We start from the raw sequence: 17,386 nt of genomic DNA, 5'->3' as shown, positions 1-17,386 counted from the left end.
GGCACCTAAATTCCTGAGAGGGGAGTGGCCAGGCGGATGAAACGAGAGTTTCCTCCTGATGTTTTGTGACACCGTTCACTGGGGTTCACTGGGAGGTTTGTTTAACCATCTTAGATATCATAAAGGGGGGAAGTTGCTCTAAATCCACAGTTCTGGAATGTATGATAAAGAATCTTAACAAAGGGTTCTCAGTAGATTATGAGGTCAAATTGACCCCCAAAAATTGCACACCCTCTGTGAATTAGAACTTGACAATCTGGGCGAGGTTTGGTGTGGAATAGCCCTCTGAAGGCAACCTCGATGTTTTCATCGTCCAGGCCATGTATAGGGTAGTCACCGGAGCCTCGTGCCATCCGGACCAGTGGTTGGAAATAGCCCAAATGAGGCCTCCTTGGGTCTGATTCTGTGTTAATAGTTGGACAGCATTAGGTCCTCGTGGCACAAGGTGACAGGAAGACTTCATGGTGAACTAAGTGGCCTCCTACATTACAAGGGGATTTAGAAGCAGCCCCTCCACTGCCACCACCATACGCCCTGCTACCTGAGGATGGGGAACCTCACCTGCCCACCAGTTGACCTCCATCCATGTCACACCCACAACCTGCCACAGTGTCGCTGGATCCAGGGTCACCAGAGCCAGTGGGAAGATGTCTCAGGTCAGCGACCCAAGAACCCAACCCCCCAGCAGCAATGCAATTCCCACTGCAGGAGACAAGGAGTCCACAGACAATGAGCCTTGATGGGACCCGACAAGAGGGGGGAGCAGTCTTCCTGACTCATCGCCCCACCTGGGTCCACTGTAGTGGAATGTCACAGGAGCCAGAAAGTGGCTCCAGACCCAGGCACCAGCTGGACATCTAAACATAGAAGCCTGGGCACAAGGGTCCTTATCGGATGTGAAACCCTCAGAAAGACCCACAAACACAGAGACACGGGAGAGGGCAGGAGAGAGACAGACAAAAGCACAGAGGCTAAGCTACTGTTTGGGGTGAACCAGGAGAGGACAGAGGAGCTGGGGAAGACAGAGGCAGGGAGAGACAAAGACACAGGACAGGAGGGTTTGCGGGAGCCAGGCCACCAGGCCTCTCTTAAGCCAAGAAGCAAGTTTCTCCACTCATCTGAAGGTCCCCAGTTCCTCTGAAACTCTGCCTCTGACCCTGGCACTAGTCCGAGCCCCTGCAGAGAGGAGCATTCCTCAAAACCAGGGTGTGAAGAACGTACTGCCCAGACAGCCTCAGACCCTTCCAGCTTCAGCACCCTGCCATGTCCCTGCCGGACCCACATCCCAAGAGGGGCTGGATGGACATCTGGCTGTGGGGAGCCCAACCCCATCTGCTCCCTACTGTGACCTTTCCTGGGCTGGTGTGTCTGTTCCTGTTACTGCTGGCCTCCCTCCTGTCCTCAGCCTGGCTGGTGTGGGTCAGTGGAAGAGCATCGATCCATGCACCAAGAAGTTCGATTCCCGGTCAGCACCAATGCCCAAGTTGTGGGGCCAATCCCCAGAGGTGGGTATGCAGAAGGTGGAAAAATGAATGCCTCAGCCACCAGTGAGGAAAACTGGGAACTTCTCCTCCATCCAGGCACTGCCAGCCAGACTTAGGTTTCAAGATCAGCCAAGGCAAATGAACGCCAGGGGCCAAAAGGCAACAGGCAGTCTGCGTCATTCTCTTCCCCACTTCTGTCGACAGATGCGAGAATTCCTGGGAGCAGCAGGGTTCTGTTGAATATGGGTACACAAACTTCAGAACTGGCAAAAACATGATATGAGGCCCTGAAAGAAGAAGAATAGGCGCCCCTTGTCTGGGGTGCTGATTGAGAAAGCATTTATGAAGCTCATGGAGGCGCCAGCCTTAGGACTCCCGGACATATCACTGGACGTCAACCGGCTCATGCACGAAAACAACGGGATAGCCCTGGGAGTCCTAACCCAGGAATTTGGGCCTTGGCAGAGAGCAGTAGCTTACCTTTCAAAGCAAACTGACCTGGTTGTGGCAGGCTGGCCGACCCCCTCCCCCGGGGTGGGATCATGTTTCCCCAGACACTCAAGGGCAGCATCCTGCCTGGTTTGGCTTGATATTTCTTGCCACTCCCTTCTAGCCCGCAAAGTTTCTTTTACATCCCTGCTAGGCTGTGGTTCCGTTTGTCTGCCTTTGGGGAGACACTGCTGCTAGAGCTGGAGCAAGACCTGGGCGTGCGGGTCGAGCGGCTAACAATGCAGTAACTGGGCGAGGTGCCTGAGCTGCTGGGAGAGGCGGAGCTGGCCACCCACCTCACTGGCACCATCACCGCAGATACAGAGTCGGTGGCATCTCTGCACTGGGACGAGGGAGGCCTGTTAGGGGTGCTGCAGTATTAGGAACCAAACTCCACATTCACCCCCTGGAGCGAGACACCCGAACTCTGCAGGGGGCCCCGGGCTCACATTTTATGCCTGAAGAGTCCCACCAGCAACCAGGGCCCCATGTGCAGTATCAGGACTCCTCCTGGGATCCCCAGGCCCAGTCCCCGAAGAGCCAAGCACGTTGCTTCCCTGCGTAGATTTGTGGAGACCCTGGTGTTGGCAGAGGACAAGATGGCAGCATTTCACGGAGCAGGGCGGAAGCACTACCTGCTCACAGTCATGGTGGCCGCAGCCAAGGCCTTCAAGCATCGAGCATCCGCAGCTCTGTCAGATTGGTGATGACTCAGCTCATCGTTCTAGGGCCAGGAGAGGAAGGGCCCCAGGTGGGACCCAGTGTCACCCAGACCCTGTATAGCTTCTGTGCCTGGCATCGAGGACTCAACACCCCTGAGGACTTGGACCCAGATCACTTTGCTGTTTACCTGTCAGCACCTGTGTGGGATCTCTACTTGGGACACTCTGGGCATGGCTGACGTGGGCACTGTGTGGCCTGGCTCGGAGCTGTGCTCCATGTGTCGGTCTGAATGGGCCTGGGAGCACCTCTCCTCATGTATGGCTCTTGTGATGGCTCACATGGATCCCGAGGAGCCTGGTCCCCTGCAGTGCTCACATGGATCCCGAGGAGCCTGGTCCCCTGCAGTGCTCACATGGATCCCGAGGAGCCTGGTCCCCTGCAGTGCTCACGTGGATCCCGAGGAGCCTGGTCCCCCTGCAGTGCTCACATGGATCCCAAGGAGCCTGGTCCCCCTGCAGTGCTCACATGGATCCCAAGGAGCCTGGTCTCCTGCAGTGCTCACATGGATCCTGAGGAGCCTGGTCCCCTGCAGTGCTCATGTGGATCCCAAGGAGCCTGGTCCCCCTGCAGTGCTCACATGGATCCCAAGGAGCCTGGTCCCCTGCAGTGCTCACATGGATCCCAAGGAGCCTGGTCCCCTGCAGTGTTCACTTGGATCCCGAGGAGCCTGGTCCCCTGCAGTGCTCACGTGGATCCCGAGGAGCCTGGTCCCCCTGCAGTGCCGCTTCATCTCCGGACTTCCTGACAATGGTCATGGGCACGGTGTCTTAGACAAGACAGGGGTTCCCCTGCACCTGCCATGACTTTCCCTGGCAAAGATTATGATGCAACAACCAGTGCCAGCTGACCTTTGGGCCTGACTCACACTACTGTCCACAGCTGCCTCTGTCCTGTGCTGCCCTCTGGTGCTCTGGGCATCTCAATGGTCATGCCATGTGCCAGACTAAGCATTCACCATGGGCCGATGACACCCCGTGTGGGCATTCACAGGCCTGCATGGGTGGCCGCTGCCTCCATGTGGACCAGCTCCAAGACTTTAAGATCCCACGGGCTGGTGCTGGGGTCCTTGGGGATCCTGGGGCGACTGCTCTCGGAGTCGTGAGGGCGGTGTGCAGTTCTTCTCCTGGGACTGCACATGGCCCAGGAAGAAGAATGGACACAACAGGACGGAGGAAATATAATGAAGGAAGGATGGTGAATACGCCCAGACCACAGAATAAACGCGCCAGAACAGTGAGCCCAACGGTTAGTCCTCCAACAATGTGAACTCACCCATCTGGGGAAAAAAACTTTCCTAGAAGCCTTATTAAGCCAGTACTACCTGATTGCTTGACTTTCATCCCTTTGTGCCTTGGTCCCCAGTGCTGACTCCTCAGTGCTCAAAACAATGCCAGACAAGTCCCCACAGGCTCCACCGGGATCCAGCACATGGCCAAGCACCATTTCAAGATCTAGAGGGAGACTTCTCAGAAATCGAACCCAGTAGAGGAAATAAATATCTCCTGGTTTTCACCTGTACTTTCTCGAGCTGGTTGAAGCTTACCCCACCTGTATGGAAAAGGCAAGAGAAGTAAGCAAAGCTCTACTGAGAGACATCATCCTGAGGTACGGAATGCCATTGACATTAGGATCAGGCATGGCCCAGCCTTTGTAGCAGAAACAGTACAGCAGGGCGCTAAAACTCTAGGCGTTGAATGAAATTTGCACAAGGCCTACAAGCCCTAGAGCTCAGGGAAATAAATTGCATGAATCAGACTCTTAAGCAGACTATGGCAAAACTATGTCAAGAAACCATTCTTGAGGTATAGAAGTGGGTAACTGATAGAATATCCATTTCCCTGGGAGTAACTGTACAGCCCCAGGGGACAAGTCTGGATAAAAGACTGAGAAAGAAACTCCTCCAAGCAACCTGTAAAGGGACCTATTTAGTTATACTAACCACTCCCACAGCTCTAAGGTTGCAGGTCTGAATACCTGGATCTACCACTCATGAAGTGGTGAAGGCAGCTCACCTGCCACATAGCAACCAGCCTGCCTGGAGAGTGACCACCAGCCAGAACATTCCTCTGCAGGTCACCCTTAAGAGGACAGAGAAACCTGCTGATCAGTCTACAGCGAGTGCCTGAGGACTCTGTCAGTAGAATCAAGGGTCATCACCTGCTGGACTGATCCCAGCACTGGACTCTGTACCCTTAGTAACCTTACAGGATCAAGTAGATTCCTTGGCAGCAGTAGTATTACAAAAAGTAGGTTAGACCTACTGTTTGCTAAAAACGAAGGAATATGCCTCTTCTTAAAAGAGGAATGTTGCTTTTATGTGAATCCAGAATAGTTAGAGACATGGCCCAGAAGTTAAAAGAACAAATCACAAACAAAGAGAATTATCAGACTCTTGGAGTTCCTGGAGTAACATATGGAACTGAGCACTTGGATACTCCCATTAGCTGGTCCTCTCTTAATGCTTTTTATAGCGCTACTGTTTGGTCCTTGTATTCTCAACATGCTAACCCATTTCATTTCTTCTCGCTTAGAAACTATAAAGCTCAACTGATGCTTCAAATAAGGACCCCCAACTACTCTCCTCTGGACCTTGAAGAACCCTAGTAGCTGCATCCCTCCCCTTCAATGCCCCTATTTCAGCACAAAGCAGTCAGAAGTGTCTTCGCCCCTCTTCCTCATGTGGCACTAAGGGAACTCCCTGTCCAAGATATTCTCTAAGTCTGCTGGGAGCAGCTTGGGAATCAAGAGGAAGGATGAGAAGGCACGGCCCTGGCTTTTGTAATTCTCATACATCCGCCAACCCCCTAAAGTATAGCAGAACTTGAAACCCCCCAAATGCTTGGAGGCTCATCATATAGGAAAGGTGGCTGGAACCCAGGCTCAGGGCTCAGCCTTTGGAGGTGACTTTGCTGGGACAGCACCGGTGTGCATTAAACAGCCCTTTTCTAACCCTCCCAGTGTGTGCAGCCTGTCTCTTCCCAACGACCGAATTTCTGCTACAACAATTGAAGGTTCTATATGACCTGCTTCCAATTGTTCTTTTACTAATTTTTCCCCTTTTAAGGGCCACTGGTCAACCCATACTGGCTCTGTTGTTTTCCAGGCCTATGAGAGGATGGGAATTTTACCAGTGACCCCTAGCCTAAAGGCTGAGTTTGAATAATCATTCCCCATTGAGAGAGGAGATCCATCCCCACAAATGTAGGAGAGATTCCATGACATAAGGTTGAATCCATCCTTTTTGTCCACCTGGACCTATCCAGGAAAGGGAGTGAGTACTTTCTTGAGGGGCTTGAGTTCCTCCCTCTCCTGTCACTAACAGGGGTACTGGGGCTTTAGGCCATTTCTCAGACCACTTCCTCGCTGTTATAATAGAAATGTCTGCCCCTGTATCTACTAATCCTGAAAACAGTTGCCCTTGTATTTCACACAGAGCAAGGACTTCCCTGGGTTAATAGCAGCCATCCAGAAAACATCACACTGACCAGGGCTCCCAAACCCGGCATTTCTTCCTTCTGTGCAGGTGGATGCAGGGACGCAGTATGGTAACAAAAGGAGTTGAGCTATTTGGGCTCAGGCGTTAATACATGAAAGCCTACTGCCTTAAGCAACACTTAACCTCTCCTTCATAATCTGAGTCAGTTACCCCTGGCATCACTTCTATTCCTTTCATTGCTGAACTGGATCGTCCATCACTAAACCCATTTTTCCCTTGGGTAAGGGTCTGTAAATTCCAGTAGGAACTTATTTGAACAGGAACATTTTACAGTAAAAGATTAATCAGTCTTTTTCCCCTCTTGTGAATAAATTCATTAAAGTTGATCTAATATGGTCAAAATTTCAGCTTATTTCATTGTCTCTTTAAACCCAGTATTTGCAGGCATTGTAAACCAAGGCAGATAAAGTTCACTTCCCCGAGCTTTCTACAACTTACTACACACCCTCAAGCTTAGTTTGTACTACTTTCTTTCATATTCTACCATAACCAGACAGTTTTCCTTTAAGACAAAGTTACTCTTTTGTCTTTCTTCTTTCTTTCTTTCTTTCTTTCTTTCTTTCTTTCTTTCTTTCTTTCTTTCTTTCTTTCTTTCTTTCTTTCTTTCTTTCTTTCTTTCTTTCCTTTCTCTCTCTCTCTCTCTCTCTCTCTCTCTCTTTCTTTCCTTCCTTCCCGATAATCTCCAGCTTTCCCAGCTTCTCTACAGCAGCCCTCCATAGCTGCGCATTCAGATGCTGAGGGATCTTCCACAAAAGGTGGAGGAGGCCAAGGCAAGTCTTCCTCCTTTGATGACAATGGGGGGGGGGGCAGTTGATTCTAAGTCTCCGCCAAAGGGGAAATTGGAGCCACCACACTGCTAGAACTGATTTCCTTAGTTAACGGCTGCAATGCTGTTATACCAGTCCCCATAAGAGAAGAGTGGAGGTGGAGAGATTGTGCCCCAAATCTTAGCACACCCTAAATGTTTCTCCCACTTTGAACCACCTGTCAGAATCAAATGTACCCTCCTAGGGAGCCATGGGCAGTGCTCTTGCACTTCTCCCCAAAGCTGCAAGAGCTGTTGCTCGATATGGAGCATTGAGCTGGTTTCAGCAGCTGGCATAAGACTTGCAGGGAAAGTTGCTGACCTTTAGAAAGTCCCGACCGTAGCTGTCTTACTGGAAATCCCCTCATGGTCACTAGGTATGCTGGCAGCTATCCCAAGCTGGGTGTCGCTGACTTAAGATGAGATAACCCCAGCAAAGTTTTACTTTTGATCGGGATCTCTAGTTCCCTTTCTAATTCCCTTTTGCATACCATTACCTTACTGGTCACATAGAAAAATGTCCCTGGGTATTTCAGTCACTTTAGTGTGTGTATTTGTGCCTGACATTGTGTGCCACCTGCTGAATCTCAGCATGCTGGGTCATTGCAATGCAATGAACTACAGGGAGACATGGCTTGGAGTGAGGGGGAGCACTGAAAGGGAGCATATGCTCCTGATCTCTGGATGCAGCCCGATTCATTTGCAAAGCAGTTCCTTTGGTTATGGTGTGCGTTAGGTAATCAAGTCCTTGAGATAGCATCTCTGCTGACACAGCTTTCTTACTGTTCTGGCTACACATTCACTCCCTTGGTGGGCGGCTTTCCAACCCGATGTTTCTTACACACAGTTTTGTCTTTGGCTGGTCAGGCTTCAAGAATGCATATCTCAAGGTTATGTTTTGTTCATTCATCAGACCCCAAACCCTACAGCTGCCGTCACTTTATTCTAAATTTAATGAAGATCTTGCCTGATATAGTAACTCAAGAAATGTAAATATAAAGTCATTTGAAAGTAAGAGAAAATCATATAATATTTCAGATGAGTATTTTCATCTAAAGTTTAAATTATTAGAATTTAAAAATGAACTAAGAAAGTGCTGCTGGTTATGTGTGCAATTTACACAGCTAATTTGTATTTCTATGTGATACAGTGTTTTTAAAAATGTTTTTAAAAAATTTATAATGATGTCAAAAATGTTCAAATGCCTAGGCATAAATCCAACGAAAGATGTTAAGAATTTCTATACAGGAAATTGAGAGAAAATAAAGAAGCTCTAAATAAATGGAGAGCTATGCCATGGTCATGAGTCATTATTTTAAATATGTCAATTGATCCACATAATTAATGAAGTTTTAATTTTTTTAAAAAAGAGGCATTTTGTTTTGATTTTGGTTAAACATGGCAAATGGTTCTAATTTTTTTTTTTTTTTTTGATAGTTTGTTCAGATAGAGTGGGAGGGAGAGACAGAGAGAGAAACATCGACGTGAAAGGGACACATCGAATGGTTGCCACCCACAGGACCCAACCAGGGCCGGGGACAAACTGCAACCAAGGTACGTGCCCTTTGCGGGAACCGAACCCGGGTCTCTCCAGACCGCAGGCCAATGCTCTAACCGCTGAGCCAAACCGGCCAGGGCGCAAATGGTTCTAATATTTATACGACAAGGTAAAAGGCCAAGAATGTCCAAAACAATCTTGAAGAACCAGATGAAAGGACATACTCAACAGAATAATAATTTATTCTAAAGCTTCAGAAATAAGATAAAGTTGGTTTTGGTGCAAAGATGGTTATAAATGGAACAAAACAGAGAGCCCAGGAATATGAACCCTGCTTTGTGATGAGTGATCATCATCCCAGTTTGTTCAAAACAGCCTGTTTATGTCTCTTGTTCTATTGTAATTATCAGCAGTGCCCTCTTTTACTCTCAAAATTTAATTAATTAAATAATAAATCATATGGCCATCATATTTCTGACAAATGTGGTACTTCAAAGTTGATAGTGAAGGGAGGAAGTTTTCAATAAATTGTTCTGGAACATTTGGAAACCCACAAAGAACAATATTAAAGTTGACTTCTGCATTAAACCTGTGAGCAAGGTGTATTGTCAAAGCAAAACAACAAAGGTTTTACTCTTTTTTTTGGTACCTGCCCCTGGGGGGAACCAAACCCAGGACTCTCTGGTCCGCAGGCCGAGGCTTCAACCGCTGAGCCAAACCGACCAGGGCAAAACAGCAAAGGTTTTAGAAGATAATGTAAGAATATATCTTTAAGTACTTGTGGGGAGAATGATTTCTTAACAGTTCACACTCACACATTTTTTTCTGTTAGCTCCATTCCTAGGCATTGGGACTTTTTTGATGTAAATAGAACCAAGTAAAAATTAAAAACTTCAGTTTAGCAAAAGCAGATCATTAAGGGAATGAAATGAAGCTGCAGGACAGTTGACGTAGACCAGCACCCCAAAAAGGGGTAACAACTGAGAGAATGTCCCCAAAGGCAGGCCTCCAATTCTACAGCCTTTCCCACTTTGTTGGCTCCCCAGTGTGGACCCTGGGAAAGAAGACCTGCTAGAATGGGCTCCCAGGGCCTAGCAGTCATTTTTACACGAGGGCCTCACTACTGCCTCCCACACTGGACTGCCTGCCCGCACCGTGTTCCTGCAGCTGAGCCAGCCCCTGCAGAGGAGTTCCTGGAATCCCATTTCAACCAGTGGGACTGAGGCTGTCCCCTTGCAATTGGAGCTGTGCACCTATAGCCTCATCAGCATTTTTTTTTTTTTTATCCTCACCCGAGGACAATCACCCGAGGACATTTTTCCATTTTTTGTTCAGGTAGAGTGGGGTGGGGAGAGAGAGGAACAGAGAGAGAGAGAGAAACATCGACGTGAAAGGGACACATCGAGTGGCTGCCACCCGCACAACCGACCAGGGCCGGGGACAAACTGCAACCGAGGTACATGCCCTTAGCAGGAACCGAACCCGGGTCTCTCAGGACCGCAGGCCGACGCTCTAACCGCTGAGCCAAACCGGCAAGGGCCTCATCAGCATTTTCACTAACCAATTAGAGCCGCTTCATTCTGACTAATCAGCACAGTGATTTTTGGAGCAATCAAGCTGTGAGGTTGTAGATCTTCCTCTGCCTGAGGATGGATCAATTAGAGATAAGCAGTAGTGACTCCTCACTACATAAGGCAGGTTCTTTCTGGCTCTGGGAGCCACTTTCCCTTTGCACCAAGCCTGTGTTTCCTGAAGAAACAGAAGACACTGGACTGGAGCAGAACGGAGCAGAGCCCGCTGGCTGCCAGAGGGGACCACCTTGCACAGCTGATTTATATGTGAGCTGTAACACTACTGAGCTGTTGACAGCAGGGCTGTTCTCACCCTGTGCTGTATCACAACTGAATTGTTTGACTGAACAAAATCTCCTGCTTCCCCACACCGGAAATAGGGATTCCTGTTGGTGTGTATTGATGCCGGTGATCATCAGCTGACAGCCTGATTCTGTTTCTTATCCTCCAGGTCCCCACACTGCCTGCCCCACTGTTATGGTGCCAGAGACCTGAGAGACCACCAGAGCCAAATTAAAGCCAAATAGAGAGAAAACCAGCCAGGTGACTGATCCCGAATTCTCGAAGATCAGCCCTAGGGCCTCCAAATGCTGTGGTGCAACAGCGTTAAAGAAAGACCACTAGAGAATTGAAGTCCAAATAAGAGCCATTCATTAGCCCGCCGGCATCTGATTCCGAACACCCCTGTGACAGACGGTCTTCAGAATCAGCCCCGATATGCCTTTTATACCTACAGAAACTTGGACCTTTTTGATATAATGCCCAGGGCCACAGCAATGCTGCATAGAATTAGTTTGCTTTACGCATAACAAGAACACCCAGGCTCACCCAGGCACACCCAGGCGCACCCAGGAACACTCAGAAATACCCAGGCACACCCAGGAACAGTGAGGAACACCCAGGCACACCCAGAACACCCAGCTATTTTAGGTATTTCAAGGTACACTGGGTCACACTTAGCCCCGAGCTGCACAAACACAATGCAAGCCTAATTCCTTGAGGTCGTGGGGGAGGTGGAGTCTCTGACTCAAGACCTCCAGGCTCCGTGGACTCTGTCAGATGCGTAGACGGCTCCCAAAAATTTTTTGGTTCAGGGAGTATTCCAATTTATTGAGGCTATTTTGACTAAACAGGTTCAGCTAGAGGGCATACAGTGACTCCCAATCATCAGTTATGGGGTTATAAACATGCCAGCACACCACCACACAGGCAAACAAAAACCAGAATTTGGAGTATATAGATGAGATTCAGAAGGGGCTAGTTTGCCCCATAAGAGGTGACGCAATATGTTCTCTCAAGTCACTCACTCTTAGGCAAGAACTAGACCATCAGGTCCTTGCCAGAGATGTCAGGTTGCCTAGATTGAAAAGGTGCAAATCTCCTGAGGGCCACTGCAGGGAGTCCACCCTCAACTGGCTTCTACATGACAATGCCCAGAGCCTGGGAAGTTACTTAGGGGGAGGGCCCATTGTGTGCCCGCCCCGTTTCCCACCCATCCACCAATGCACAGCATCTCCCAAGGCCAGGGCATCTGCCTTCCTCTTCCGCCACTACCTGAGGACACTGCTTGCTCTGCCCTCTGTGCCAGACTCAGGCTCCCGCCCAGGCAGCAAGCAGCGGGTAAGGCCGGGCATGGGGCCCGTTAGGACAGTGGGACTGAGCGGGCCGGCAGGGGAGGGCGGCCCAGGGCCTGGATCTGAGAGCCTCCTCCGCCCTGCACCTCCCTGGCCCTCCGTGGCCCGGAGTCACCTCAGCAGCTGCCGGTTCCCGGGGACTGCGCCCTGCGCTGCCCACCTGAGCCTCAGGGGCCCCAGCCCAAGGCCGTGAGCCACACCCCCGGGGCGACCCGGTTCACCTGCCCCACTGCCAGCCTGCCAGGGAGGGAAGGGAGAGCTTTGTGGCTGAAACCAGAGCTGAAGCCTGAGATGGGAATATTTTCCTTCCTTTGGGAACTCCCTTCCGCCCACAGCTGTTTGTGACAGATTCTAGGAAGCCCCAGAAGAATCGCTTCTCATTGCTGCAGAGGGAGGGAGGGAGGGACCCTAGAGATTCCTTTCCGAGGACAACAGTAATAATTCAATGTATTACACGGGAAGCAAACAGCACAAGTAGTTCTTCCTGGCCAGTATGTGGGAAACGAAGGCTCTGAGAGGAGTCAGGATTCCTAAGGGGGCTGCTGAGCTGAGGTGGAGGCCTGGTCACCCTCACCCCCAGGGCGTGTCACAGAGGATGCTTGTCACCTTCCCCAGGTGGGCTGCACCATCTGACCCTGGGACCTGTGCTGAATTCTCATACTCTCTTATCCTCCACCAGATATGACACTTGGGATCCTTAGCCTCTCTAAAAGTTAGCAACCGAATCCTGAGAATGAAGATAATTATGTTACTTTACTGGAATTTCCTTTAATGGATAGTGGTGGCTATGATTTTCTAATACAAACATTCTTGTTTCAGGTAAATGGTGGGAAGTAGGTGTGTTCCCAAACTTGGTAGGAAAGGGCCAGTCCTGGCTGCTATGTCTGCCAGGTCGGAGCCCGTTAGTATACCTGGGTCCTGCACCTGGGTCTCTGATGGCTTCTTGGCGTGTTCATCTAGTTCCCACCTTTGTGCTCATGACAGTGTTCTTGCCCTCTCGAAAAAAACTTACAAGTTCCAGGGTGTTTCAGGGTGAGGAAGACATGGAGAAATTTCATTGCCTAATTTCCTGGGGTACATGGGCCTCTGTTCTGCGTTGCAGCCCTCACCATGGAGCAGCTAAGTGTGGCAAACACCCGGTTTGCACTGGACCTCTTCCGCACCCTGAATGAGAAGAACCCTACTGGAAACACCTTCATCTCTCCCATCAGCATTTCATCCGCGCTGGCCATGGTCTTTCTGGGGGCCAGAGGCGCTACTGCCGCACAGATGTCCAAGGTCAGCAGAAACAAACAAAGTAGTCTGGTTCCCGGCGAGTCTGCGCTAAAGTGTTGTGCTTTGAGCTTTCATGGGGTATTTTAAAAACTGAATTCTTTGTTCCACAGCCATACGTTATGAGGCCAGACTTTCAGAAAAGCCTCAAGAGCAATTCATTATTTAAGTATAAATATGTTTTTATTGACTTTTGAGAGAGGAAGAGAGAGAGATAGAAACTTCCATGAGAAAGAGACACACCCATCTGCTGCCTCCTGCATGGCCCCTACTGGGTTCCAACCCACATCCAGGCATGTGCCCTGACCAGGAATCGAACTGGGACCTCTCAGTCCATGGGATGATGCTCATCCACTGAGTCACTCCAGCCTGGTGAACAGTTCCTTTTTATGGAGGCTTTGATTCATGACTGAGTTTTTACTGAGCATGTGCTGTGTGCCAGGCACAGTTTTTAGTTTGGCTGAGGACACAGCAGTGAAGAAAGCTGCCCAAACCCCTGTCGTGTGCTGTTTCTATTCCAGTGGGCAAACCTTTGGCAGCATCTCCTTCTGGATGAAGACGGTTCAGTTTCTGCTTTGCATGTGACCCGCCATTCATACATAATGCCTGTCTATATTTTACGCACAAAAGGGCATGTAGGGAAGGCACCACACTGGAGAAGCTGGTGGTGTCACCTTCTTGAGGGAAGAGGTGACCTTGTGATTTGTACCCTGAGGCCGAGCCCTGGGCTGGCACCAAGTGCCTGTGTGGGCAGCAGGGCCCTGCACGGAGAGGAGACAGGTGAGGTGTAGCATCTGCAGGGACAGAACCAAGCCTCGGTTGGTGTAGCAGGTCACCCTTACAGCAGGAGAAGCAGCTATGCCCAGCCTTCCACCTGGCCCTAATGGGCATGGAGGGCACTTCTGTGCTGTGTTCTTTGTTTAATTCTGAGAGGGGAACTGGGCTTTCCTCGGAAGCAGGGGAAAGAAGTCCCACAAGTGAAGGTCTTCTCACCTACCGGTCAGATTACCTGGTGCCTGTAACTGGGGAAGGCCCAGCCCTGGTTTCCACTTACCGACCTGATCCAGCCGCAAAGCTTCTATTTCTGTAATTTCTGAAAACCAACCATATTGATCACTACCGACATAAAAGCATTTTTAAGTTTTCCAAAATCCACCCATTTTTTTAACCCCTGGTTATTAATTGGTTGCTCTTTGTAGGGTAATATCAGCCTTTTATTATTTGGTTGTTCCAGGGACTGTATTACCTCAGCAAGAATAGATTTAGGGGTTCCCTCCATATTTCCATTAGAGTAGATGAATCATAGCAACTGTGCAAACATGACACAGCTCGGTGAGTGACTGGACTTTGTGCATTGTGTGGTGTGTTCTTTGTGTGCTGAAGTAAACAACCAGCCCAGGTATCATAAATCCATAAAGGGATGCTTGATTTGTAACATAGGAAATAAACTTTTACTAAATGTGCAGTTTATAGATGTTATTTTTAAATGAGTTACCTGTGCTCCTGGTGTGAGTTTGAAACCGCCCATGTTGTAGTGTCTCTGTGTTCCCGCATAGTGAGGGTTCTTATGTCTTCTGTTGAGCTGAGATCTTCCTGTGATACTGTATTTGATATGGAATTTGCATATGAACATACGAATTAGCATTTTTTAGGGGATAAAACAGACATCTCTAAATATTTACCTCATTAACCACTCATGCTCTCGTTACTATATAACAAAAAGTGATATCAAAACCATTCCTAATGCAATTTTTATGTCTTAGAAAGTTATAAATTTTGCATTCGCTATTCTTTTTTCTCCAATGAAAAAGTAATAAGGTATTGGGAATTACTTTAAAGGGCTGGGTATTATCAATCATTAGTAACAAAAACACATTAATTTGATAGAAGCAAATGCCAAGGACACCGGTTCAGAGTAAGTGGTTACAGCACGAATGTTTTCTTTGTTTTAGACTCTTCATTTTGATGGGGTTAAGGAGATTCATTCAGGATTTCAGAGTCTGAATGCGGACATCAACAAGCGTGGAGCTCCCTACGTTCTGAAACTTGCTAACAGGTTATACGGAGAAAAAAGCTACCATTTCCTCCCTGTAAGTACTTCACGTTCATGTTCTTAACCTCACTGGACCATGAGGACACTTTTCAGCACACCAAGGCACAGAAGTCAGATTTATTTTTATAAACATTCAGAAAAATGATATAGAATTAAAACATGAGAGTATCCCCATTAATTGATATGATTTCATTTTATAGTCTTCACAGGGAAAGACTGACCCTGACTGTTTGACCAGCAAAAGTGAATTTCATAATTCAGTTCCAAGAATAATCAGTATGTACTTATATAGGGACATGTTGGTCAAAGGTTAGAAAAGAAGAGGTAAATTTTATACACCACCAAACTACTGAACTGTACCCTTAAAAGTGGTTCAATGGTTAGTTTAATGTTACATGTTTTTTACTGTAATGCAAAAAGTATAAGGGTTAGAACTTTTTTGTTACATTGAAATTTATGCCTTTAACACCATTTCTGTTGCTTCTAAGGATTTTGGAAACATTTCTGCATGTAGCAGGAGTTATCCGTGACATTTGGTTCCTTGCTTTTCAAACAGGAGTTCTTAGCTGCAACTCGGACGGCGTACGGCGCTGACCTGGCGAGTGTGGACTTCCAGCGCGCCTCTGAAGGTGCCAGACGCGTGATCAACGAGTGGGTCAAAGGGCAGACAGACGGTAAGAGAGTGGGCCCCACGCACTCATTGACCTGGTCCTTCTTGTCCTCCCTCCACCTTCCCACCTTCAGGTGACCCCCGGCCCTTTCCTCTGCCTCATCCTGGCCCTGGGGTCAGTCTGCCCCTGCCCAGCGCCACACAGCTGTCCACTGAGGAAACTCCTCAAAGTGGAAACTTACACACGGTTTCGCTGAAGCAGCTGAACTTTCTCCCCATAAGTTCACAAATCTACAATTTAAGATTAATCCTAACATTGAATGTGGAGTCACAAGGATAAAGCTTTGAGGAAAACCTGGCCTGGCCCCAATCACGGAAAAGAATATTGTCACACTTGTGGCACAAAGTGCCGTGGCAGGAATACCCGGCACACACCCTGTGGACGCGCTCAGGGCGGCGGGGGGACTGGCCGTGCCCCGCGGTCCCCTCAGCTCTCTCTGCCCCACTGAAGGAAGGGCCGAGGACCAGCTGACCCGCCTCCCCTGCCTGGCTCTTCACGCCCGCTGTGGGCACAGGGGGACTCGTGTTGCAGTGGAGTCACGGTCCTACCCGCTGCGTGTGTGTTAACACCTTCTGTGAGAGTAGCTTCCACCTGGAGGATTCGCACAAGTGATGTATTTACTAGTGCCCGGAATCCTTTTCACTAAGGAATACTTCTGTGCCTGAAAAGAATGGCCATTCACTGAAGTAGGCTTGTTGTTTCTCATACACTGCAAAGAAGTTTCCTGTTTTTAGACCTGAAACCCTTTAGTGGTTTATTTAAAGTTGAAACATCCTAGAAGGGATTCCTAACTTAACATGTTAACAAAAATTAAATAAAAAAATGTATTTGAATTGCATTTTAGTGCTGATCAAATGTCAGCTGAAATATAGAATTCTGATATTGAGCTGTTTTTTTGAGCTTGCTTTATCTTTCAGGGAAAATTCCAGAATTGCTGGCTGCAGGCGTGGTTGATGATATGACTAAACTGGTGCTGGTTAATGCCATCTATTTCAAAGGAAGTTGGCAGGAGAAATTCAGTGAAAAGGCCACGACCGATGCGCCCTTCAGATTGAATAAGGTGAGGGTCGCAATTATGAAATTACTCTTTGCTCTAAAGAATGCAGATAATAATGTGAGTGACTTGTCTTCTCAATTTTCCAGAAAGACACAAAAACAGTGAAAATGATGTATCAGAAGAAGAAATTTCCATATGGCTACATCGAGGAGCTTAAGTGCCGTGTGCTGGAACTGCCTTACCAAGGCGGGGAGCTCAGCATGGTCATCCTGCTGCCAGATGACATCGAGGACGAGGCCACGGGTCTGAAGCAGGTGAGGGCTCCTGGGCTCAGGCCTCGTGTTCCTTCTGACACAGCGATGCTGCCTGTGTGTATGTCCTGTGGTAGGTCCTTGTCATGATGTTACTGGACTTTCCTTCCCAAACTGTCATCCCTTTGAGATTTCTTCCATCAATGTTTGCTACTCTGAAGCCCTACGTTTAGGTTTTCAGCTCCTGTCGCTGCACAGCTGTGGTGGGGACATCTAACGATCTATATTATTGAACATGGGTCAGTGGCAGCTCATGGAAACTCACTTAAGGGAACTTTAGAGAAAAGTGCAGTAAAGTTAGAAGTGTTTTGTCCATTGAAAATTTAAATTAAAAAGACCCTAAATATTCATAGTACATAGTTTCCTCTTGTAGGAAATGCTG

The 17,386-nt window shown here is 48.5% G+C and overlaps 1 protein-coding gene across 3 annotated transcripts in view; it reads left to right on the top strand.

The window, feature by feature from the left end:
* LOC118627037 (leukocyte elastase inhibitor-like) overlaps positions 1-17,386 on the top strand; it is a 42,298-nt gene that overhangs the window by 22,245 nt on the left and 2,667 nt on the right. Inside the window, exons 1-6 of one of the 3 annotated variants that reach the window (XM_036257175.1) lie at positions 11,614-11,686; positions 12,803-12,978; positions 14,925-15,062; positions 15,582-15,699; positions 16,614-16,756; positions 16,840-17,007. In XM_036257175.1, the coding sequence (XP_036113068.1) occupies positions 12,811-12,978; positions 14,925-15,062; positions 15,582-15,699; positions 16,614-16,756; positions 16,840-17,007 (735 nt within the window). In that variant the 5' untranslated portion in view covers positions 11,614-11,686; positions 12,803-12,810. Of the gene's footprint in view, positions 1-11,613; positions 11,687-12,241; positions 12,316-12,802; positions 12,979-14,924; positions 15,063-15,581; positions 15,700-16,613; positions 16,757-16,839; positions 17,008-17,386 lie in introns of those variants that run through there. The other 2 variants (XM_036257176.1, XM_036257177.1) reach the window with 2 other exon arrangements.

Source organism: Molossus molossus, unplaced genomic scaffold (assembly GCF_014108415.1).
Source record: "Molossus molossus isolate mMolMol1 unplaced genomic scaffold, mMolMol1.p scaffold_m16_p_12, whole genome shotgun sequence".
Lineage (NCBI taxonomy): Eukaryota > Metazoa > Chordata > Mammalia > Chiroptera > Molossidae > Molossus > Molossus molossus.
This window is presented reverse-complemented; position numbering and strand designations above follow the sequence as displayed.